The 25318-nt window shown below is 49.3% G+C and overlaps 1 protein-coding gene across 1 annotated transcript in view; it reads right to left on the bottom strand.

Annotated features, from left to right (window-relative positions):
* Nucleotides 1–1473: 1473 nt before the first annotated feature.
* Nucleotides 1474–25318, bottom strand: part of bfsp2 (beaded filament structural protein 2, phakinin) — a gene marked incomplete at both ends in the record, with an annotated part of 50238 nt that continues 26393 nt past the window's right edge. Inside the window, 7 exons of the mRNA XM_079243300.1 lie at nucleotides 1474–1600; nucleotides 1754–1880; nucleotides 7640–7773; nucleotides 9889–10133; nucleotides 10206–10334; nucleotides 10409–10570; nucleotides 15461–15617. Of these exons, the coding sequence (XP_079099426.1) occupies nucleotides 1474–1600; nucleotides 1754–1880; nucleotides 7640–7773; nucleotides 9889–10133; nucleotides 10206–10334; nucleotides 10409–10570; nucleotides 15461–15617 (1081 nt within the window). The remainder of the gene's footprint in view (nucleotides 1601–1753; nucleotides 1881–7639; nucleotides 7774–9888; nucleotides 10134–10205; nucleotides 10335–10408; nucleotides 10571–15460; nucleotides 15618–25318) is intronic.

Genomic DNA, 25318 nt, shown 5'->3' with positions numbered 1-25318 from the left:
CCGGGGACACCTGGTGTCCCGGGGAGACCTAGTGTCTCCGGGAGACCTAGTGTCCCGGGGAGACCTAGTGTCTCGGGGAGATCTAGTGTCCCAGGGAAACCTGGTCTCAGGGAGACCTAGGGTCCCGGGGAGACCTAGTGTCTCGGGGAGACCTGGTCTCAGGGAGACGTGGTGTCCTGGGGAGACCTAGTGTCCCGGGGCGACCTAGTGTCTCCGAGAGACCTAGTGTCCCAGGGAGACCTAGTGTCCCAGGGAGACCTAGTGTCCCAGGGAGACCTGGTTTCAGGGAGACCTAGTGTCCTGGGGAGACCTAGTGTCTCGGGGAGAACTAGTGTCCCAGGGAGACCTGGTCTCATGGAGACCTAGTGTCTCGGGGAGAACTAGTGTCCCAGGGAGACCTGGTCTCAGGGAGACCTAGTGTCTCGGGGAGACCTGGTCTCAGGGAGACGTGGTGTCCTGGGGAGACCTAGTGTCCCGGGGCAACCTAGTGTCTCCGAGAGACCTAGTGTCCCAGGGAGACCTAGTGTCCCAGGGAGACCTGGTCTCAAGGAGACCTAGTGTCCCAGGGAGACCTGGTTTCAGGGAGACCTAGTGTCCTGGGGAGACCTAGTGTCTCGGGGAGAACTAGTGTCCCAGGGAGACCTGGTCTCAGGGAGACTAGTGTCTCGGGGAGACCTAGTGTCCCGGGGAGACCTAGTTTCAGGGAGACCTAGTGTATCGGGGAGACCTAGTGTCCTGGGGAGACCTGGTCTCAGGGAGTCCTAGTGTCTCGGAGAGACCAAGTGTCTCGGGGAGACCTAGTGTCCCGGGAAGACTTAGTGTCCCAGGGAGACCTGGTTTCAGGGAGACCTAGTGTCCTGGGGCGACCTAGTGTCTCCGGGAGACCTAGTGTCTCTGGGAGACCTAGTGGCCCAGGGAGACCTAGTGTCTCCGGGAGACCTAGTGTCCCAGGGAGACCTAGTGTCTCGGGGAGACCTAGTGTCTCGGGGGGACTTTGTGTCCCAGGGAGACCTAGTGTCTCGGGGGGACCTGGTGTTCCAGGGAGACCTGGTCTCAGGGAGACCTAGTGTCACGGGGAGACCTAGTGTCCCAGGTAGACCTGGTTTCAGGGAGACCTAGTATCTCGGGTAGACCTCGTGTCCTGGGGAGACCTGGTCTCAGGGAGACCTCGTGTCCTGGGGAGACCTCGTGTCCTGGGGAGACCTGGTCTCAGGGAGACCTAGTGTCCCGGGGCGACCTAGTTTCTCCGGGAGACCTAGTGTCCCCAGGGAGACCTAGTGTCCCAGGGAGACCTAGTGTCCCAGGGAGACCTGGTCTCAGGGAGACCTAGTGTCCCAGGGAGACCTGGTCTCCGGGAGACCTAGTGTCCCCAGGGAGACCTGGTCTCAGGGAGACCTAGTGTCCCAGGGAGACCTGGTCTCCGGGAGACCTAGTGTCCCGGGGAGACCTAGTGTCACAGGGAGACCTATTGTCTCAGGGAGACCTGGTGTCCCAGGGCGACCTAGTGTCTCCGGGAGAGCTAGTGTCCCGGGGAGACCTAGTGTCACAGGGAGACCTAGTGTCCCGGGGAGACCTGGTCTCATATGTGTTTAGACACTTCCTGCGGAACATAAAAAGACTTGAACGCACCACCACCTTTATTTTGACTCAGTTTTATTGAAAACACCAAACAGACTATGTGTAACAGATTCCAGGACTCTGAAGGCCTGGTCCAGTTGGTCCTGGTCTGGTTCTACCACAACACGCTTCTCACATGCCACTCAGGCCTGTCTCAGAGTCTGCAAGGCCAAAACGATCCATGGTAACTACTGACTCATTGTCCTGCAGATCCAGTATCGGTCTTGGAGTCTTTTTCAAGTTCTGGATGAAGACCCGAAGCCCTGAGGAGGAAGAGGAGGGTCTCAATGAAAACACTTTAGTGTCTTGTCCAGCATAGAAGCAGCAGAATGATGGTCTGGATGTTGTTCTGCAGAACACATTCACTCTGCCAAGAGGAGCTTTATAGATAATGATGTTCCTCTTCTTTTATTCCTCTATTTTGCAAAATTGTTTATAATGCAGAGTTGGTACTGCTGGACTGGACCGGAGAGGATAGAAGAGGGACAGGGAGAGAATTGAGAAGAAGAGAAAACAGAAAAACACCTCGTAGAGAGAAAGAGAAACATACATATACTTCCACCTACATACATATATACGTATACACACACACACACACACACACACTTAAGCCAACCACGAATGCAGGAGAACCAGAAATTAGCAATCTAACCCTGAAACTAGACAAAACCAGCTGCTGTTCGTAGATAAACCTGCAGACGACTCAGTGACTGTGTCACATGTAGAACATACAGAGTGGAACGTGTTCAGAGAAGAGAGATCATGCCGATGTGACCCTGCCCACACAACGTGACCCCCCCAGGCCAGGAGAACCTCGAGGCTCGGGCAGCCGGCAGCCACCCCTAAGCACAGACCGCCCCGCTCTGGAGCCAGCCATGCACCCACCCAGGAGGTGGCAGAGGGGGGGCCCCAGCCAGAGTCCCCCACAGTCAGGGGCAACAGGCCCCAGCAGGCCTGGACCAGCGAGGACTGGCCCTCCAGGGCAGCTGGGCCCCACTCTCACACACCACTCTAATCATACACACACACACACACACACACACACACACACACACACACACACACACACACACACACACACCCCCAACCGTCCAACCTCAAACTTTCCGTGATCCATGAGCACCTCCTTTCACAAACACAAACACCCAAACATAGACGCCCCCACCCATCCACATACACCCACCCCACCCGAGCGCCTAGTTCCCTTTACCCCCCCCCCTCACCTTCTGTTCACAACTTCAAACAATCACTTTCGCATACTCATCTCTCCTTCCCAACACGCCCTGTGTGAGACGTCCCTGTGGGGGCAGGAAGGCCCCGACCAAGGCCCCACAACCACCACCAAGCACTTATAGTAACAACATGCAAGCCAGTGCTCTTCAGGGTTCTGCTTAGAACAATTACTGTAACATCAGGCTGGTGTTCTCTGCTGACCGGCCTAGAATGTTCTCCATGGTTCTTAGAACATTTACTATAACATAGTGGGGGTTTATATTCTTTAGGATTCTGCATAGAAAATGTACTGTAACATAGTACTGATTGATGTTCACCAGGGTTTCACTTAGAACATTTAGAAGAACAACATGCATGTTGATGTTGTTTAGGGCTCTATATAGAACAATTACAGTAATGTGCCAAGGTTCCTTTTGGAAAAATAGAGTCGCAAGGTGGAAGCCAAAGATCTCCACAGTTCCGCTTAGAACAGTTACTTTAACATAGTTGAGGTTTATGTACTTTAGGGTTTTCGGGAACAATTACAAAAGAACATGGACTGTAACATAGTGCAGGTTGGTGATTTCTAGGGTTCTGCATAGAACATTTACTGTAACATAGTGCAAGTTGATGATCTCTAGGGTTCTGCATAGAACATTTACTGAAACATAGTGCAAGTTGATGATCTCTAGGGTTCTGCATAGAACATTTACTGAAACATAGTGCAAGTTGATGATCTCTAGGGTTCTGCATAGAACATTTACTGTAACATAGTGCAGGTTGGTGATTTCTAGGGTTCTGCATAGAACATTTACTGTAACATAGTGCAAGTTGATGATCTCTAGGGTTCTGCATAGAACATTTACTGAAACATAGTGCAAGTTGATGATCTCTAGGGTTCTGCATAGAACATTTACTGTAACATAGTGCAGGTTGGTGATTTCTAGGGTTCTGCATAGAACATTTACTGTAACATAGTGCAAGTTGATGATCTCTAGGGTTCTGCATAGAACATTTACTGAAACAGTGCAAGTTGATGATCTCTAGGGTTCTGCATAGAACATTTACTGAAACATAGTGCAAGTTGATGATCTCTAGGGTTCTGCATAGAACATTTACTGAAACATAGTGCAAGTTGATGATCTCTAGGGTTCTGCATAGAACATTTACTGTAACATAGTGCAAGTTGATGATCTCTAGGATTCTGCATAGAACATTTACTGAAACATAGTGCAAGTTGATGATCTCTAGGGTTCTGCATAGAACATTTACTGAAACATAGTGCAAGTTGATGATCTCTAGGGTTCTGCATAGAACATTTACTGAAACATAGTGCAAGTTGATGATCTCTAGGGTTCTGCATAGAACATTTACTGTAACATAGTGCAGGTTGGTGATTTCTAGGGTTCTGCATAGAACATTTACTGTAACATAGTGCAAGTTGATGATCTCTAGGGTTCTGCATAGAACATTTACTGAAACATAGTGCAAGTTGATGATCTCTAGGGTTCTGCATAGAACATTTACTGAAACATAGTGCAAGTTGATGATCTCTAGGGTTCTGCATAGAACATTTACTGAAACATAGTGCAAGTTGATGATCTCTAGGGTTCTGCATAGAACATTTACTGTAACATAGTGCAAGTTGATGATCTCTAGGATTCTGCATAGAACATTTACTGAAACATAGTGCAAGTTGATGATCTCTAGGGTTCTGCATAGAACATTTACTGAAACATAGTGCAAGTTGATGATCTCTAGGGTTCTGCATAGAACATTTACTGTAACATAGTGCAAGTTGATGATCTCTAGGATTCTGCATAGAACATTTACTGAAACATAGTGCAAGTTGATGATCTCTAGGGTTCTGCATAGAACATTTACTGAAACATAGTGCAAGTTGATGATCTCTAGGGTTCTGCATAGAACATTTACTGTAACATAGTGCAAGTTGATGATCTCTAGGATTCTGCATAGAACATTTACTGAAACATAGTGCAAGTTGATGATCTCTAGGGTTCTGCATAGAACATTTACTGTAACATAGTGCAAGTTGATGATCTCTAGGGTTCTGCATAGAACATTTACTGTAACATAGTGCAAGTTGATGATCTCTAGGATTCTGCATAGAACATTTACTGAAACATAGTGCAAGTTGATGATCTCTAGGGTTCTGCATAGAACATTTACTGTAACATAGTGCAAGTTGATGATCTCTAGGATTCTGCATAGAACATTTACTGAAACATAGTGCAAGTTGATGATCTCTAGGATTCTGCATAGAACATTTACTGAAACATAGTGCAAGTTGATGATCTCTAGGGTTCTGCATAGAACATTTACTGTAACATAGTGCAAGTTGATGATCTCTAGGATTCTGCATAGAACATTTACTGAAACATAGTGCAAGTTGATGATCTCTAGGGTTCTGCATAGAACATTTACTGTAACATAGTGCAAGTTGATGATCTCTAGGGTTCTGCATAGAACATTTACTGAAACATAGTGCAAGTTGATGATCTCTAGGATTCTGCATAGAACATTTACTGAAACATAGTGCAAGTTGATGATCTCTAGGGTTCTGCATAGAACATTTACTGTAACATAGTGCAAGTTGATGATCTCTAGGGTTCTGCATAGAACATTTACTGAAACATAGTGCAAGTTGATGATCTCTACGGTTCTGCATAGAACATTTACTGAAACATAGTGCAAGTTGATGATCTCTAGGGTTCTGCATAGAACATTTACTGAAACATAGTGCAAGTTGATGATCTCTAGGGTTCTGCATAGTGCATGTACTGTAGCATAGTGCAGGTTTATGTTCGATATGGTTCTGCATAGAACACTTACAGTAACCTAGTGCAGGTTTATATTCTTCGGGGTTCTGCATAGAACATTTATAGCAACATAGTGCAGGTTTATGTTATCCAGGGTTTTGCTTCACATTGACTGTAAAAATGTGTAGATTAATGTTCTGTTTAAATTCTGCTTAGATTCTGTTACTGCCTAGAACATTTACTGTAACATAGTGCAGGTTGGTGTTTTCCAGGGTTCTGCATAGAACATTTACTGTAACATACTGCACAGGTTGATGTTCTCCATAGTTCTGCATAGAACATTTACTGTAAAAATGCGCAGGTTTATGTTCTCCATGGTGCTGCATAGAGCATGTACTGTAACATAGTGCAGGTTGGTGTTCTCCAAGGTTCTGCATAGAACATGTACTGTAACATAGTGCAGGTTGGTGTTCTCCATAGTTCTGCATAGAATATTTACTGTAAAAAATGCGCAGGTTTATGTTCTCCAAGGTTCTGCACAGAACATGTACAGTCATATAGTGCAGGTTGATGTTCTCCAGGGTTCTGTGTTGATTTTCTACAGGGTTCTGCATAGAACATTTGCTGTTACAATGCACAGGTTGATGTTCTCCAGGGTTCTGCTTAGAGCATGTACTGTAACATAGTGCAGGTTGGTGTTCTCCAGGGTTCTGCATAGAACATGTACTGTAACATAGTGCAAGTTGATGATCTCTAGGGTTCGGCATAGAACATTTACTGTAACAATGTGCAGGTTGAGGTTCTCCGTAGTTCTGCATAGAATATTTACTGTAAAAATGCGCAGGTTTATGTTCTTCAAGGTTCTGCACAGAGCATGTACAGTAACACAGTGCAGGTTGATGTTCTCCAGGGTTCTGCATTGAACATTTGTAGTAACAATGTGCAGGTTGATGTTCCCCAGGGTTCTGCATAGAACATTTACAGTAATAATGCAAATGTTCATGTTCTGCAAGGTTCTGCATAGAACATTTGCTGTAAAAATGTGCAAGTTTATGTTCTCCATGGTGCTGCATAGAGCATTTACTGTAACATAGTGCAGGTTGGTGTTCTCCAGGGTTCTGCATAGAACATGTACTGTAACATAGTGCAGGTTGGTGTTCTCCAGGGTTCTGCTTTGATTTTTCTACAGGGTTCCCCATAGAACATTTGCTGTAACAATGCACAGGTTGATGTTCTCCAGGGTTCTGCATAGAACATTTACTGTAACATACTGCACAGATTGAGGTTCTCCATAGTTCTGCATAGAATATTTACTGTAAAAATGCGCAGATTTATGTTCTTCAAGGTTCTGCACAGAGCATGTACAGTAACAATGTGCAGGTTGATGTTCTCCAGGGTTCTGCATTGAACATTTGTAGTAACAATGTGCAGGTTGATGTTCTCCAGGGTTCTGCATAGAACATTTACAGTAATAATGCACAAGTTCATGTTCCGCAGGGTTCTACATAGAACATTTGCTGTAAAAATGTGCATGTTGATGTTCTCCAGGGTTCTGCATAGAACATTTGCAGCATCATAGTGACGGTTGTTGTTCCCCAGGGTTCTGCATAGAACATTTACAGTAACAATGTGCAGGTTGATGTTCTCCAGGGTTCTGCATATGACATTTGCTGTAAAAATGTGCATGTTGATGTTCTCCAGGATTCTGCATTTAACATTTGTAGTAACAATGTGCAGGTTGATGTTCTCCAGGGTTCTGCATAGAACATTTACAGTAATAATGCACAAGTTCATGTTCCGCAGGGTTCTACATAGAACATTTGCTGTAAAAATGTGCATGTTGATGTTCTCCAGGGTTCTGCATAGAACATTTGCAGCATCATAGTGACGGTTGTTGTTCCCTAGGGTTCTGCATAGAACATTTACAGTAACAATGTGCAGGTTGATGTTCTCCAGGGTTCTGCATATGACATTTGCTGTAAAAATGTGCATGTTGATGTTGTCCAGGGTTCTGCATAGAACATTTGCACCATCATAGTGCAGGTTGGTGTTCCCCAGGGTTCTGCATGGAACATTTACAGTAACAATGTGCAGGTTGATGTTCTCCAGGGTTCTGCATAGAACATCTGCATCAACATAGTGCAAGTTGATGATCTCCAGGGTTCTGCATAGAACATTTGCAGCATCATAGTGCAGGTTGATGTTCCCCAGGGTTCTGCATAGAACATTTGCTGTAAAAATGTGCATGTTGATGTTCTCCAGGGTTCTGCATAGAACATTTACAGTAACAATGTGCAAGTTGATGTTCTCCAGGGTTCTGCATAGAACATTTTCAGTAACAATGTGCAAGTTGATGTTCTCCAGGGTTCTGCATAGAACATTTACAGTAACAATGTGCAGGTTGATGTTCTCCAGGGGTCTGCATAGAACATTTACAGTAACAATGTGCAAGTTGATGTTCTCCAGGGTTCTGCATAGAACATTTACTGTAACAATGTGCAGGTTGATGTTCTCCAGGGTTCTGCATAGAACATTTGCACCATCATAGTGCAGGTTGGTGTTCCCCAGGGTTCTGCATGGAACATTTACAGTAACATAGTGCAAGTTGATGATCTCCAGGGTTCTGCATAGAACATTTGCAGCATCATAGTGCAGGTTGATGTTGTCCAGGGTTCTGCATAGAACATTTGCTGTAAAAATGTGCATGTTGATGTTCTCCAGGGTTCTGCATAGAACATTTACAGTAACAATGTGCAGGTTGGTGTTCCCCAGGGTTCTGCATAGCACATTTGCAGTAACAATGTGCAGGTTGGTGTTCCCCAGGGTTCTGCATAGAACATTTACAGTAACAATGTGCAGGTTGATGTTCTCCAGGGTTCTGCATAGAACATTTACAGTAACAAGGTGAAGGTTGGTGTTCCCCAGGGTTCTGCATAGAACATTTACAGTAACAATGTGCAGGTTGGTGTTCCCCAGGGTTCTGCATGGAACATTTACAGTAACATAGTGCAAGTTGATGATCTCCAGGGTTCTGCATAGAACATTTGCAGCATCATAGTGCAGGTTGATGTTGTCCAGGGTTCTGCATAGAACATTTGCTGTAAAAATGTGCATGTTGATGTTCTCCAGGGTTCTGCATAGAACATTTACAGTAACAATGTGCAGGTTGGTGTTCCCCAGGGTTCTGCATAGCACATTTGCAGTAACAATGTGCAGGTTGGTGTTCCCCAGGGTTCTGCATAGAACATTTACAGTAACAATGTGCAGGTTGATGTTCTCCAGGGTTCTGCATAGAACATTTACAGTAACAAGGTGAAGGTTGGTGTTCCCCAGGGTTCTGCATAGAACATTTACAGTAACAATGTGCAGGTTGATGTTCCCCAGGGTTCTGCATATAACATTTACAGTAACAAGGTGAAGGTTGGTGTTCCCCAGGGTTCTGCATAGAACATTTACAGTAACAATGTGCAGGTTGATGTTCCCCAGGGTTCTGCATATAACATTTACAGTAACAATGTGCAGGTTGATGTTCTCCAGGGTTCTGCATAGAATATTTGCAGCATCATAGTGCAGGTTGATGTTCCCCAGGGTTCTGCATAGAACATTTACAGTAACAATGTGCAGGTTGATGTTCTCCAGGGTTCTGCATATAACATTTACAGTAACAATGTGCAGGTTGATGTTCTCCAGGGTTCTGCATAGAATATTTGCAGCATCATAGTGCAGGTTGATGTTCCCCAGGGTTCTGCATAGAATATTTGCAGCATCATAGTGCAGGTTGATGTTCCCCAGGGTTCTGCATAGAATATTTACAGTAACAATGTGCAGGTTGATGTTCCCCAGGGTTCTGCATAGAACATTTACAGTAACAATGTGCAGGTTGATGTTCTCCAGGGTTCTGCATATAACATTTACAGTAACAATGTGCAGGTTGATGTTCTCCAGGGTTCTGCATAGAATATTTGCAGCATCATAGTGCAGGTTGATGTTCCCCAGGGTTCTGCATAGAATATTTGCAGCATCATAGTGCAGGTTGATGTTCCCCAGGGTTCTCACATTTGATTCCAGGACGTTCTCTCCTGAAAACACGATGACTCGTCCAGCTTACATCATCACATCTAAGAGCCGTAGTTAAATGTTCTGATGATGTCATGATTGGGATTTTATTGATTTAATTGATTATTGTGATGTAATGTGTGATTACATATGATTTTGTTGATCATGCTGATGATGAAGCCGAAGGTGATGACATCATCGGGACTTTAGCTCAGGTACCTACTGTGTTTGTGAGACCGGATGGAACCGGTTCTCCTCTCCGTCCAGGATGCCATGGTACAGACCGATCTCCTGCTCCAGGCGATGCTTGTTGCTTAGCAACGTGTCGTAGTCGCGCCGCTGCTGCTCAGCCTCGGCGCGAACATCGTCCAGTTCCGTTTCCAGCTTGGCCACCACGGAACCGAGGTTCTGCAGCTCCATGTCATGCCAGTGCCGCGTGTCACTAAGCGAGTTCTCCAGACCTCGTTTCTACGGAAACAGGATGCCATGTCAGGTCCTGAGATGGAGATCAGGTTATGAGACTTGTATTGCTCGCATCACCAGCGCTCTGATGGACTCGGTCTCGGCCTGCAGACTCTGGATCCTACAGCCGGCGTCGCTGCACTCCACCTTCAGCGCCTCCACCTGCTCCTCCTCTGGACTCAGCCGGCTGCTCACACACTGCGCCTCCTGCAGCGCACACGCCATCAGACAGGCGGCGCCCCTGACCACACAGGTGATGTTGTCCAGGTGAGGCCTCCTACCTTACACTCCAGGTAACTGTCAGTCTCTGCTCGGTTCCTCTCCGTGACTTTCTCCCAGTGGCTCCTGATGGAGGCCAGGATCTGCTCCAGACTGGTTTCTATGGGAGCGTCGGGTTCGTCCACGTCCCGGCCCGCCATCTGCTGGTAGAGAACGGCCACGTCCTGCAGGGTCACATGACAGCAGGCCAGCCAATCAGGGACATGTCACAGAAACGTTGCTATGACAATGGTTGTGAGGAGGAGGTGTTCTCCTCTACAGGAGCAGGGTTCTCCTCTAGAGGAGCAGGGTTTCCTCTACAGGAGCAGGGTTCTCCTCAGGAGGAGCAGGGTTCTCCTCTACAGGAGCAGGGTTTCCTCTACAGGAGCAGGGTTCTCCTCAGGAGGAGCAGGGTTCTCCTGTAGAGAAGCAGCATTCTCCTCTAGAGGAGCAGGGTTCTCCTGTAGAGAAGCAGCATTCTCCTCTAGAGGAGCAGGGTTCTCCTCTAGAGGAGCAGGGTTCTCCTCTAGAGGAGCAGCATTCTCCTCTAGAGGAGCAGGGTTCTCCTCTACAGGAGCAGGGTTCTCCTGTAGAGAAGCAGCATTCTCCTCTAGAGGAGCAGGGTTCTCCTCTAGAGGAGCAGGGTTCTCCTTTAGAGGAGCAGGGTTCTCCTCTAGAGGAGCAGGGTTCTCCTGTAGAGAAGCAGCATTCTCCTCTAGAGGAGCAGGGTTCTCCTCTAGAGGAGCAGGGTTCTCCTCTACAGGAGCAGGGTTTCCTCTACAGGAGCAGGGTTCTCCTCAGGAGGAGCAGGGTTCTCCTGTAGAGAAGCAGCATTCTCCTCTAGAGGAGCAGGGTTCTCCTGTAGAGAAGCAGCATTCTCCTCTAGAGGAGCAGGGTTCTCCTCTAGAGGAGCAGGGTTCTCCTCTAGAGGAGCAGCATTCTCCTCTAGAGGAGCAGGGTTCTCCTCTACAGGAGCAGGGTTCTCCTGTAGAGAAGCAGCATTCTCCTCTAGAGGAGCAGGGTTCTCCTCTAGAGGAGCAGGGTTCTCCTTTAGAGGAGCAGGGTTCTCCTCTAGAGGAGCAGGGTTCTCCTGTAGAGAAGCAGCATTCTCCTCTAGAGGAGCAGGGTTCTCCTCTAGAGGAGCAGGGTTCTCCTCTACAGGAGCAGGGTTTCCTCTACAGGAGCAGGGTTCTCCTCAGGAGGAGCAGGGTTCTCCTCTACAGGAGCAGGGTTTCCTCTACAGGAGCAGGGTTCTCCTCAGGAGGAGCAGTGTTCTCCTGTAGAGAAGCAGCATTCTCCTTTAGAGGAGCAGGGTTCTCCTCAGGAGGAGCAGGGTTCTCCTGTAGAGAAGCAGCATTCTCCTCTAGAGGAGCAGGGTTCTCCTCTACAGGAGCAGGGTTTCCTCTACAGGAGCAGGGTTCTCCTCTACAGGAGCAGGGTTCTCCTCAGGAGGAGCAGGGTTCTCCTCTACAGGAGCAGGGTTTCCTCTACAGGAGCAGGGTTCTCCTCAGGAGGAGCAGTGTTTCCTCTGGAGGAGCAGGGTTCTCCTCAGGAGGAGCAGTGTTTCCTCTGGAGGAGCAGGGTTCTCCTCAGGAGGAGCAGTGTTTCCTCTGGAGGAGCAGGGTTCTCCTCTACAGGAGCAGGGTTCTCCTCAGGAGGAGCAGGGTTCTCCTGTAGAGAAGCAGCATTCTCCTCTAGAGGAGCAGGGTTCTCCTCAGGAGGAGCAGTGTTTCCTCTGGAGGAGCAGGGTTCTCCTCTACAGGAGCAGGGTTCTCCTCAGGAGGAGCAGGGTTCTCCTGTAGAGAAGCAGCATTCTCCTCTAGAGGAGCAGGGTTCTCCTCTACAGGAGCAGGGTTCTCCTCAGGAGGAGCAGGGTTCTCCTGTAGAGAAGCAGCATTCTCCTTTAGAGGAGCAGGGTTCTCCTCTACAGGAGCAGGGTTCTCCTCAGGAGGAGCAGGGTTCTCCTGTAGAGAAGCAGCATTCTCCTCTAGAGGAGCAGGGTTCTCCTTTAGAGGAGCAGCATTCTCCTCTAGAGGAGCAGGGTTCTCCTGTAGAGAAGCAGCATTCTCCTCTAGAGGAGCAGGGTTCTCCTCTACAGGAGCAGGGTTCTCCTCTAGAGGAGCAGCATTCTCCTCTAGAGGAGCAGGGTTCTCCTCTAGAGGAGCAGCATTCTCCTCTAGAGGAGCAGGGTTCTCCTCTAGAGGAGCAGGGTTCTCCTCTACAGGAGCAGGGTTCTCCTGTAGAGAAGCAGCATTCTCCTCTAGAGGAGCAGGGTTCTCCTCTAGAGGAGCAGGGTTCTCCTCTAGAGGAGCAGGGTTCTCCTCCGGAGGACCAGGGTTCTCCTGTAGAGGAGCAGGGTTCTCTTCTAGAGGAGCAGGGTTCTCCTGTTGAGGAGCAGGGTTCTCCTTTATAGAAGCAGCATTCTCCTCTAGAGGAGCAGGGTTCTCCTTTAGAGGAGCAGGGTTCTCCTCTAGAGGAGCTGGGTTCTCCTCAGGAGGAGCAGGGTTCTCTTCTAGAGGAGCAGGGTTCTCCTCAGGAGAAGCAGGGTTCTCCTCAGGAGGAGCAGGGTCCTCCTGTAGATGAGCAGGGTTCTCCTCTAGAGGAGCAGGGTTCTCCTGTAGAGGAGCAGGGTTCTCCTCAGGAGGAGCAGGGTTCTCTTCTAGAGGACCAGGGTTCTCCTGTAGAGGAGCAGGGTTCTCCTCTACAGGAGCAGGGTTCTCTTCTACAGGAGCAGGGTTCTCTTCTAGAGGAGCAGGGTTCTCCTCAGGAGAAGCAGGGTTCTCCTCAGGAGGAGCAGGGTCCTCCTGTAGATGAGCAGGGTTCTCCTCAGGAGGAGCAGGGTTCTCCTCTAGAGGAGCAGGGTTCTCCTCAGGAGGAGCAGGGTTCTCCTCTACAGGAGCAGGGTTCTCCTGTAGAGGTGCAGGGTTCTCCTTTATAGAAGCAGCATTCTCCTCTGGAGGAGCAGGGTTCTCCTTTAGAGGAGCAGGGTTCTCCTGTAGAGGAGTAGGGTTCTCTTCTAGAGGAGCAGGGTTCTCCTGTAGAGGAGCAGGGTTCTCCTCCGGAGGACCAGGGTTCTCCTGTAGAGGAGCAGGGTTCTCCTCCGGAGGACCAGGGTTCTCCTGTAGAGGAGCAGGGTTCTCTTCTAGAGGAGCAGGGTTCTCCTGTAGAGGAGCAGGGTTCTCTTCTAGAGGAGCAGGGTTCTCCTGTAGAGGAGCAGGGTTCTCTTCTAGAGGAGCAGGGTTCTCCTGTAGAGGAGCAGGGTTCTCCTCCGGAGGACCAGGGTTCTTCTGTAGAGGAGCAGGGTTCTCTTCTAGAGGAGCAGGGTTCTCCTGTAGAGGAGCAGGGTTCTCTTCTAGAGGAGCAGGGTTCTCCTGTAGAGGAGCAGGGTTCTCCTCCGGAGGACCAGGGTTCTCCTGTAGAGGAGCAGGGTTCTCTTCTAGAGGAGCTGGGTTCTCCTGTAGAGGAGCAGGGTTCTCCTGTAGAGGAGCAGGGTTCTCCTCCGGAGGAGCAGGGTTCTCCTGTAGAGGAGCAGGGTTCTCTTCCGGAGGACCAGGGTTCTCCTGTAGAGGAGCAGGGTTCTCTTCTAGAGGAGCAGGGTTCTCTTCTAGAGGAGCAGGGTTCTCCTGTAGAGGAGCAGGGTTCTCCTCCGGAGGACCAGGGTTCTCCTGTAGAGGAGCAGGGTTCTCCTGTAGAGGAGCAGGGTTCTCTTCTAGAGGAGCAGGGTTCTCTTCTAGAGGAGCAGGGTTCTCCTGTAGAGGAGCAGGGTTCTCTTCTAGAGGAGCAGGGTTCTCCTGTTGAGGAGCAGGGTTCTCCTTTATAGAAGCAGCATTCTCCTCTAGAGGAGCAGGGTTCTCCTGTAGAGGAGCAGGGTTCTCCTCCGGAGGACCAGGGTTCTCCTGTTGAGGAGCAGGGTTCTCCTTTATAGAAGCAGCATTCTCCTCTAGAGGAGCAGGGTTCTCCTGTAGAGGAGCAGGGTTCTCTTCTAGAGGAGCAGGGTTCTCCTGTTGAGGAGCAGGGTTCTCCTTTATAGAAGCAGCATTCTCCTCTAGAGGAGCTGGGTTCTCCTCAGGAGGAGCAGGGTTCTCTTCTAGAGGAGCAGCATTCTCCTCTAGAGGAGCAGGGTTCTCCTCTAGAGGAGCAGGGTTCTCCTCCGGAGGACCAGGGTTCTCCTGTAGAGGTGCAGGGTTCTCCTGTAGAGGAGCAGGGTTCTCCTGTAGAGGAGCAGGGTTCTCTTCTAGAGGAGCAGGGTTCTCCTGTAGAGGAGCAGGGTTCTCCTCCGGAGGACCAGGGTTCTCCTGTAGAGGAGCAGGGTTCTCTTCTAGAGGAGCAGGGTTCTCCTGTAGAGGAGCAGGGTTCTCCTCCGGAGGACCAGGGTTCTCCTGTAGAGGAGTAGGGTTCTCTTCTAGAGGAGCAGGGTTCTCCTGTAGAGGAGCAGGGTTCTCCTCCGGAGGACCAGGGTTCTCCTGTAGAGGAGCAGGGTTCTCTTCTAGAGGAGCAGGGTTCTCCTGTAGAGGAGCAGGGTTCTCTTCTAGAGGAGCAGGGTTCTCCTGTAGAGGAGCAGGGTTCTCCTCCGGAGGACCAGGGTTCTCCTGTAGAGGAGCAGGGTTCTCCTCCGGAGGACCAGGGTTCTCCTGTAGAGGAGCAGGGTTCTCTTCTAGAGGAGCTGGGTTCTCCTGTAGAGGAGCAGGGTTCTCTTCTAGAGGAGCAGGGTTCTCCTGTAGAGGAGCAGGGTTCTCCTCCGGAGGACCAGGGTTCTCCTGTAGAGGAGCAGGGTTCTCCTCCGGAGGACCAGGGTTCTCCTGTAGAGGAGCAGGGTTCTCTTCTAGAGGAGCAGGGTTCTCTTCTAGAGGAGCAGGGTTCTCTTCTAGAGGAGCAGGGTTCTCCTGTAGAGGACCAGGGTTCTCTTCTAGAGGAGCAGGGTTCTCCTGTAGAGGAGCAGGGTTCTCTTCTAGAGGAGCAGGGTTCTCTTCTAGAGGAGCAGGGTTCTCCTGTAGAGGAGCAGGGTTCTCTTCTAGAGGAGCAGGGTTCTCCTGTAGAGGAGCAGGGTTCTCCTCCAGAGGAGCAGGGTTCTGGACCTGTTCGTGGTTAAACTCCAGGCTGCGGAGCTCCTCCCTCATGTTTTCCATCTGCTCCTCCAGCTCCGCCTTCGTCACGTTCGCCTCCTCGATGACTCGGTACAAGGAGCTGATCTCCTCCTCCACGGCTCTCCTGAACGGCTGCTCGTTCTCGTACCTGCAGAGAGAGACGTCACTGCACCTCCTGCTGGTGGAGCTGGTCTTACAGCAGGAGGCGCTGTCTGACACCCTATCAGGAGGAGGTGATGAAGGGCCAATTTAAAGTCACACAGAACCTGAACCTGAACCTGAACCAGAACCAGGACCTAAACCTGAACCAGAACCAGGACGTAAACCTGAACCAGGACCAGGACCAGAACCAGAACCAGAACCAGAACCAGGACCTAAACCTGAACCTGAACCTGAACCAGGACCAGGACCAGGACCTGAACCTGAATCAGAACCAGGACCTAAACCTGAACCTGAACCTGAACCAGAACCAGGACCTAAACCTAAACCTGAACCTGAAACTGAACCAGAACCAGAACCAGGACCTAAACCTGAACCTGAACCTGAACCTGAACCTGAACCAGAACCAGGACCTAAACCTGAACCTGAACCTGAACCAGAACCAGAACCAGGACCAGGACCTAAACCTGAACCTGAACCTGAACCAGAACCAGAACCAGGACCTAAACCTGAACCAGAACCAGAACCAGGATCTAAACCTGATCCTGAACCAGGACCAGGACCTAAACCTGAACCTGAACCTGAACCAGACCCAGAACCAGGACCTAAACCTGAACCTGAACCAGAACCTGAACCAGAACCAGGACCTAAACCTGAACCTGAACCAGAATCAGGACCTAAACCTGAACCTGAACCAGAACCAGAACCAGGACCTAAACCTGAACCTGAACCAGAACCTGAACCAGAATCAGGACCGAAACCTGAACCTGAACCAGGACCAGGACCTAAACCTGAAACTGAACCTGAACCAGAACCTAAACCTGAACCTGAACCAGAACCAGGACCTAAACCAGAACCAGAACCAGAACCAGGATCTAAACCTGAACCTGAACCTGAACCAGAACCAGGACCTGAACCAGAACCAGAATCAGGACCGAAACCTGAACCTGAACCTGAACCTGAACCAGGACCAGGACCTAAACCTGAACCTGAACCTGAACCTGAACCAGAACCAGAACCAGAACCAGAACCAGGACCTGAACCTGAACCTGAACCTGAACCAGAACCTGAACCAGAACCAGGACCTAAACCTGAACCTGAACCAGAACCAGAATCAGGACCGAAACCTGAACCTGAACCTGAACCTGAACCTGAACCAGAACCAGAACCAGAACCAGAACCTAAACCTGAACCAGAACCAGAACCAGGACCTAAACCTGAACCTGAACCTGAACCTGAACCAGAACCAGAACCAGAACCAGAACCTAAACCTGAACCTGAACCAGAACCACAACCAGGACCTGAACCTGAACCTGAACCAGAACCAGGACCTAAACCTGAACCTGAACCTGAACCTGAACCAGGACCTGAACCTGAACCTGAACCAGAACCAGGACCTAAAGCTGAACCTGAACCTGAACCAGAACCTGAACCAGAACCAGGACCTAAACCTGAACCAGAACCAGAACCAGGACCTAAACCTGAACCTGAACCAGAACCAGAACCAGGACCTAAACCTGAACCTGAAACTGAACCAGAACCAGGACCTAAACCTGAACCTGAACCAGAACCAGGACCTAAACCTGAACCTGAACCAGAACCAGAACCAGAACCAGGACCTAAACCTGAACCTGAACCAGAACCAGAACCAGGACCGAAACCTGAACCTGAACCAGAACCAGAACCAGAACCAGGACCTAAACCTGAACCAGAACCAGAACCAGAACCAGGATCTGAACCTGAACCTGAACCTGAACCAGAACCAGAACCAGGACCTGAACCAGAACCAGAATCAGGACCGAAACCTGAACCTGAACCAGGACCAGGACCTAAACCTGAAACTGAAACTGAACCTGAACCAGAACCAGAACCAGAACCTAAACCTGAACCAGGACCAGGACCAGAACCAGGACCTAAACCTGAATCTGAACCAGAACCTGAACCTGAACCAGAACCAGGACCTAAACCTGAACCTGAACCTGAACCAGAACCAGAATCAGGACCGAAACCTGAACCTGAACCAGGACCAGGAGCAGGACGTAAACCTGAAACTGAAACTGAAACTGAACCTGAACCAGAACCAGAACCAGGACCTAAACCTGAACCTGAACCAGAACCTGGACCTAAACCTGAACCTGAACCAGAACCAGAACCAGAACCAGGACCTGAACCTGAACCTGAACCAGAACCAGGACCTAAACCTGAACCTGAACCAGGATCTAAACCTGAACCAGAACCAGAACCAGGACCTAAACCAGAACCAGAACCAGGATCTAAACCTGAACCTGAACCAGAACCAGGACCTGAACCAGAACCAGAATCAGGACCGAAACCTGAAACTGAACCTGAACCAGAACCAGAACCAGAACCTGAACCAGAACCAGAACCAGGACCTGAACCTGAACCTGAACCTGAACCTGAACCTGAACCTGAACCAGGACCTGAACCTGAACCAGAACCAGGACCTAAACCTGAACCTGAACCAGAACCAGGATCTAAACCTGAACCAGAACCAGGACCTAAACCTGAACCTGAACCTGAACCAGAACCAGGACCTAAACCTGAACCTGAACCAGGACCAGAACGAGGACCTAAACCTGAACCTGAACCAGAACCTGAACCAGAACCTGAACCAGAACCAGGACCTAAACCTGAACCTGAACCAGAACCAGAATCAGGACCGAAACCTGAACCTGAACCAGGACCAGGAGCAGGACGTAAACCTGAAACTGAACCTGAACCAGAACCAGAACCAGGACCTAAACCTGAACCTGAACCAGAACCAGAACCAGAACCAGGACCTGAACCTGAACCTGAACCTGAACCTGAACCAGAACCAGGACCAGGACCTAAACCTGAACCTGAACCAGAACCAGGACCAGGACCAGGACCTAAACCTGAACCTGAACCAGAACCTAGACCAGAACCTGAACCAGAACAAGAATCAGGACCAGAACCAGAACAGAGAGTAGAACAAGAATCAGGACCAGAACCAGAACAAGAATCAGGACCTGAACCAGAACAAGAATCAGGACCTGAACCAGAACCTATACTAGAACAAGAATCAGGACCTGAACCAGAACCTAGACTAGAACAAGAATCAGGACCAGAACCAGAACAAGAATCAGGACCAGAACCAGAACAAGAATCAGGACCAGAACCTAGACTAGAACAAGAATCAGAACCAGAACAAGAGTCAGGACTAGAACCAGAACCAGAACCTAGACCAGAACCTGAATCAGAACCTGAACCAGAACCAGGACCTAGACCAGAACCTGAACCTGAACCAGAACCAGAACCAGAACCAGGACCTAAACCTGAACCTGAACCAGAACCAGGACCTAAACCTGAACCTGAACCTGAACCAGAACCAGAACCAGGACCTAAACCTGAACCTGAACCAGGACCAGAACGAGGACCTAAACCTGAACCTGAACCAGAACCAGAATCAGGACCGAAACCTGAACCTGAACCAGGACCAGGACCAGGAGCAGGACGTAAACCTGAAACTGAACCAGAACCAGAACCAGAACCAGGACCTAAACCTGAACCTGAACCAGAACCTGAACCAGAACCAGAACCAGGACCTAAACCTGAACCTGAACCAGAACCAGAACCAGGACCTGAACCTGAACCTGAACCAGAACCAGAACCAGGACCTAAACCTGAACCTGAACCAGAACCAGGACCAGGACCTAAACCTGAACCTGAACCAGAACCTAGACCAGAACCTGAACCAGAACAAGAATCAGGACCAGAACCAGAACAGAGAGTAGAACAAGAATCAGGACCAGAACCAGAACAAGAATCAGGACCTGAACCAGAACCTAGACTAGAACAAGAATCAGGACCTGAACCAGAACCTAGACTAGAACAAGAATCAGGACCTGAACCAGAACCTAGACTAGAACAAGAATCAGGACCTGAACCAGAACCTAGACTAGAACAAGAATCAGGACCAGAACCAGAACAAGAATCAGGACCAGAACCTAGACTAGAACAAGAATCAGAACCAGAACAAGAATCAGGACTAGAACCAGAACCAGAACCTAGACCAGAACCTGAATCAGAACCTGAACCAGAACCAGGACCTAGACCAGAACCTGAACCTGAACCAGAACCAGAACCAGAACCAGGACCTAAACCTGAACCTGAACCAGAACCAGGACCTAAACCTGAACCTGAAACTGAACCAGAACCAGGACCTGAACCTGTACCTGAACCAGAACCAGAACCAGGACCTAAACCTGAACCTGAACCAGAACCAGAACCATAACCATAACCAGAACCAGAACCAGGACCTAAACCTGAACCAGAACCAGAACCAGGACCTAAACCTGAACCTGAACCAGAACCTGAACCAGAACCAGGACCTAAACCAGAACCAGAACCAGAACCTAAACCAGAACCAGAACCAGAACCAGGATCTAAACCTGAACCTGAACCAGAACCAGGACCTGAACCAGAACCAGAATCAGGACCGAAACCTGAACCTGAACCTGAACCAGGACCGGAACCAGAATCAGGACCGAAACCTGAACCTGAACCTGAACCAGAACCAGAACCTAAACCTGAACCTGAACCAGAACCACAACCAGGACCTGAACCTGAACCTGAACCAGAACCAGGACCTAAACCTGAACCTGAACCTGAACCAGAACCAGGACCTAAACCTGAACCTGAACCAGAACCAGAACCAGGACCTAAACCTGAACCTGAAACTGAACCAGAACCAGGACCTAAACCTGAACCAGAACCAGGACCTAAACCTGAACCTGAACCAGAACCAGAACCAGAACCAGGACCTAAACCTGAACCTGAACCAGAACCAGAACCAGGACCGAAACCTGAACCTGAACCTGAACCAGAACCAGAACCAGAACCAGGACCTAAACCTGAACCAGAACCAGAACCAGAACCAGGATCTGAACCTGAACCTGAACCTGAACCTGAACCAGAACCAGAACCAGGACCTGAACCAGAACCAGAATCAGGACCGAAACCTGAACCTGAACCAGGACCAGGACCTAAACCTGAAACTGAAACTGAACCTGAACCAGAACCAGAACCAGAACCTAAACCTGAACCAGGACCAGGACCAGAACCAGGACCTAAACCTGAATCTGAACCAGAACCTGAACCTGAACCAGAACCAGGACCTAAACCTGAACCTGAACCTGAACCAGAACCAGAATCAGGACCGAAACCTGAACCTGAACCAGGACCAGGAGCAGGACGTAAACCTGAAACTGAAACTGAAACTGAACCTGAACCAGAACCAGAACCAGGACCTAAACCTGAACCTGAACCAGAACCTGGACCTAAACCTGAACCTGAACCAGAACCAGAACCAGAACCAGGACCTGAACCTGAACCTGAACCTGAACCAGAACCAGGACCTAAACCTGAACCTGAACCAGGATCTAAACCTGAACCAGAACCAGAACCAGGACCTAAACCAGAACCAGAACCAGGATCTAAACCTGAACCTGAACCAGAACCAGGACCTGAACCAGAACCAGAATCAGGACCGAAACCTGAAACTGAACCTGAACCAGAACCAGAACCAGAACCTGAACCAGAACCAGGACCTGAACCTGAACCTGAACCTGAACCTGAACCTGAACCTGAACCTGAACCAGGACCTGAACCTGAACCAGAACCAGGACCTAAACCTGAACCTGAACCAGAACCAGGATCTAAACCTGAACCAGAACCAGGACCTAAACCTGAACCTGAACCTGAACCAGAACCAGGACCTAAACCTGAACCTGAACCAGGACCAGAACGAGGACCTAAACCTGAACCTGAACCAGAACCTGAACCAGAACCTGAACCAGAACCAGGACCTAAACCTGAACCTGAACCAGAACCAGAATCAGGACCGAAACCTGAACCTGAACCAGGACCAGGAGCAGGACGTAAACCTGAAACTGAACCTGAACCAGAACCAGAACCAGGACCTAAACCTGAACCTGAACCAGAACCAGAACCAGAACCAGGACCTGAACCTGAACCTGAACCTGAACCTGAACCAGAACCAGGACCAGGACCTAAACCTGAACCTGAACCAGAACCAGGACCAGGACCAGGACCTAAACCTGAACCTGAACCAGAACCTAGACCAGAACCTGAACCAGAACAAGAATCAGGACCAGAACCAGAACAGAGAGTAGAACAAGAATCAGGACCAGAACCAGAACAAGAATCAGGACCTGAACCAGAACAAGAATCAGGACCTGAACCAGAACCTATACTAGAACAAGAATCAGGACCTGAACCAGAACCTAGACTAGAACAAGAATCAGGACCAGAACCAGAACAAGAATCAGGACCAGAACCAGAACAAGAATCAGGACCAGAACCTAGACTAGAACAAGAATCAGAACCAGAACAAGAGTCAGGACTAGAACCAGAACCAGAACCTAGACCAGAACCTGAATCAGAACCTGAACCAGAACCAGGACCTAGACCAGAACCTGAACCTGAACCAGAACCAGAACCAGAACCAGGACCTAAACCTGAACCTGAACCAGAACCAGGACCTAAACCTGAACCTGAACCAGGACCAGGACCAGGAGCAGGACGTAAACCTGAAACTGAACCAGAACCAGAACCAGAACCAGGACCTAAACCTGAACCTGAACCAGAACCTGAACCAGAACCAGAACCAGGACCTAAACCTGAACCTGAACCAGAACCAGAACCAGGACCTGAACCTGAACCTGAACCAGAACCAGAACCAGGACCTAAACCTGAACCTGAACCAGAACCAGGACCAGGACCTAAACCTGAACCTGAACCAGAACCTAGACCAGAACCTGAACCAGAACAAGAATCAGGACCAGAACCAGAACAGAGAGTAGAACAAGAATCAGGACCAGAACCAGAACAAGAATCAGGACCTGAACCAGAACCTAGACTAGAACAAGAATCAGGACCTGAACCAGAACCTAGACTAGAACAAGAATCAGGACCTGAACCAGAACCTAGACTAGAACAAGAATCAGGACCTGAACCAGAACCTAGACTAGAACAAGAATCAGGACCAGAACCAGAACAAGAATCAGGACCAGAACCTAGACTAGAACAAGAATCAGAACCAGAACAAGAATCAGGACTAGAACCAGAACCAGAACCTAGACCAGAACCTGAATCAGAACCTGAACCAGAACCAGGACCTAGACCAGAACCTGAACCTGAACCAGAACCAGAACCAGAACCAGGACCTAAACCTGAACCTGAACCAGAACCAGGACCTAAACCTGAACCTGAAACTGAACCAGAACCAGGACCTGAACCTGTACCTGAACCAGAACCAGGACCTAAACCTGAACCTGAACCAGAACCAGAACCATAACCATAACCAGAACCAGAACCAGGACCTAAACCTGAACCAGAACCAGAACCAGGACCTAAACCTGAACCTGAACCAGAACCTGAACCAGAACCAGGACCTAAACCAGAGCCAGAACCAGAACCTAAACCAGAACCAGAACCAGAACCAGGATCTAAACCTGAACCTGAACCAGAACCAGGACCTGAACCAGAACCAGAATCAGGACCGAAACCTGAACCTGAACCTGAACCAGGACCGGAACCAGAATCAGGACCGAAACCTGAACCTGAACCTGAACCAGAACCAGAACCAGAACCTAAACCTGAACCTGAACCTGAACCTGAACCAGAACCAGAACCAGAACCAGGACCTAAACCTAAACCTGAACCTGAACCTGAACCAGAACCAGAACCAGGACCTAAACCTGAACCTGAACCAGGACCTGAACCAGAACCTGAACCTGAACCAGAACCAGAACCAGGACCTAAACCTGAACCTGAACCAGAACCAGAACCAGAACCAGGACCTAAACCTGAACCAGAACCAGGACCTAAACCTGAACCTGAACCTGAACCTGAACCAGAAGAAGAACCAGAACCAGGACCTAAACCTGAACCTGAACCTGAACCAGAACCAGGACCTAAACCTGAACCTGAACCTGAACCAGGACCTAAACCTGAACCAGAACCAGAACCAGGACCTAAACCTAAACCTGAACCTGAACCTGAACCAGAACCAGAACCAGGACCGAAACCTGAACCTGAACCTGAACCTGAACCTGAACCTGAACCTGAACCAGAACCAGAACCAGGACTTAAACCTGAACCAGAACCAGAACCAGAACCAGGATCTAAACCTGAACCTGAACCAGAACCAGAACCAGGACCTGAACCAGAACCAGAATCAGGACCGAAACCTGAACCTGAACCAGGACCAGGACCTAAACCTGAAACTGAACCTGAACCAGAACCAGAACCAGAACCTAAACCTGAACCAGGACCAGAACCAGGACCTAAACCTGAACCTGAACCTGAACCTGAACCAGAACCAGGACCTAAACCTGAACCTGAACCAGAATCAGGACCGAAACCTGAACCTGAACCAGGACCAGAACCAGGACCTAAACCTGAACCTGAACCAGAACCAGAACCAGAACCAGGACCTGAACCTGAACCTGAACCAGAACCAGAACCAGGACCTGAACCTGAACCTGAACCAGAACCAGAACCAGGACCTAAACCTGAACCTGAACCTGAACCAGAACCAGAACCAGGTTCTAAACCTGAACCAGAACCAGAACCAGAACCAGGACCTAAACCAGAACCAGAACCAGGATCTAAACCTGAACCAGAACCAGAACCAGGACCTGAACCAGAACCAGAATCAGGACCGAAACCTGAAACTGAACCAGAACCTGAACCAGAACCTGAACCAGAACCAGAACCAGAACCAGGACCTAAACCTGAACCAGGACCTGAACCTGAACCAGAACCAGGACCTAAACCTGAACCTGAACCTGAACCAGAACCAGAACCAGGACCTAAACCTGAACCAGAACCAGGACCTAAACCTGAACCTGAACCTGAACCAGAACCAGGACCTAAACCTGAACCTGAACCTGAACCAGGACCAGAACGAGGACCTAAACCTGAACCTGAACCAGAACCAGGACCTGAACCTGAACCTGAACCTGAACCTGAACCTGAACCAGAATCAGGACCGAAACCTGAACCTGAACCAGGACCAGGAGCAGGAGCAGGACGTAAACCTGAAACTGAACCTGAACCAGAACCAGAACCAGGACCTAAACCTGAACCTGAACCAGAACCAGAACCAGGACCTAAACCTGAACCAGAACCAGAACCAGGACCTAAACCTGAACCAGAACCAGAACCAGAACCAGGACCTAAACCTTAACCTGAACCAGAACCAGGACCAGGACCTAAACCTGAACCAGAACCTAGACCAGAACCTGAGCCAGAACAAGAATCAGGACCAGAACCAGAACAGAGAGTAGAACAAGAATCAGGACCAGAACCAGAACAAGAATCAGGACCTGAACCAGAACCTAGACTAGAACAAGAATCAGGACCTGAACCGGAACCTAGACTAGAACAAGAATCAGGACCTGAACCAGAACCTAGACTAGAACAAGAATCAGGACCTGAACCGGAACCTAGACTAGAACAAGAATCAGGACCTGAACCAGAACAAGAATCAGGACCAGAACCTAGACTAGAACAAGAATCAGAACCAGAACAAGAATCAGGACTAGAACCAGAACCAGAACCTAGACCAGAACCTGAATCAGAACCTGAACCAGAACCAGGACCTAGACCAGAACCTGAACC

The sequence above is a fragment of the Telmatherina bonti genome (assembly GCF_933228915.1).
Source record: "Telmatherina bonti genome assembly, chromosome: 7".
NCBI lineage: Eukaryota > Metazoa > Chordata > Actinopteri > Atheriniformes > Telmatherinidae > Telmatherina > Telmatherina bonti.
This window is presented reverse-complemented; position numbering and strand designations above follow the sequence as displayed.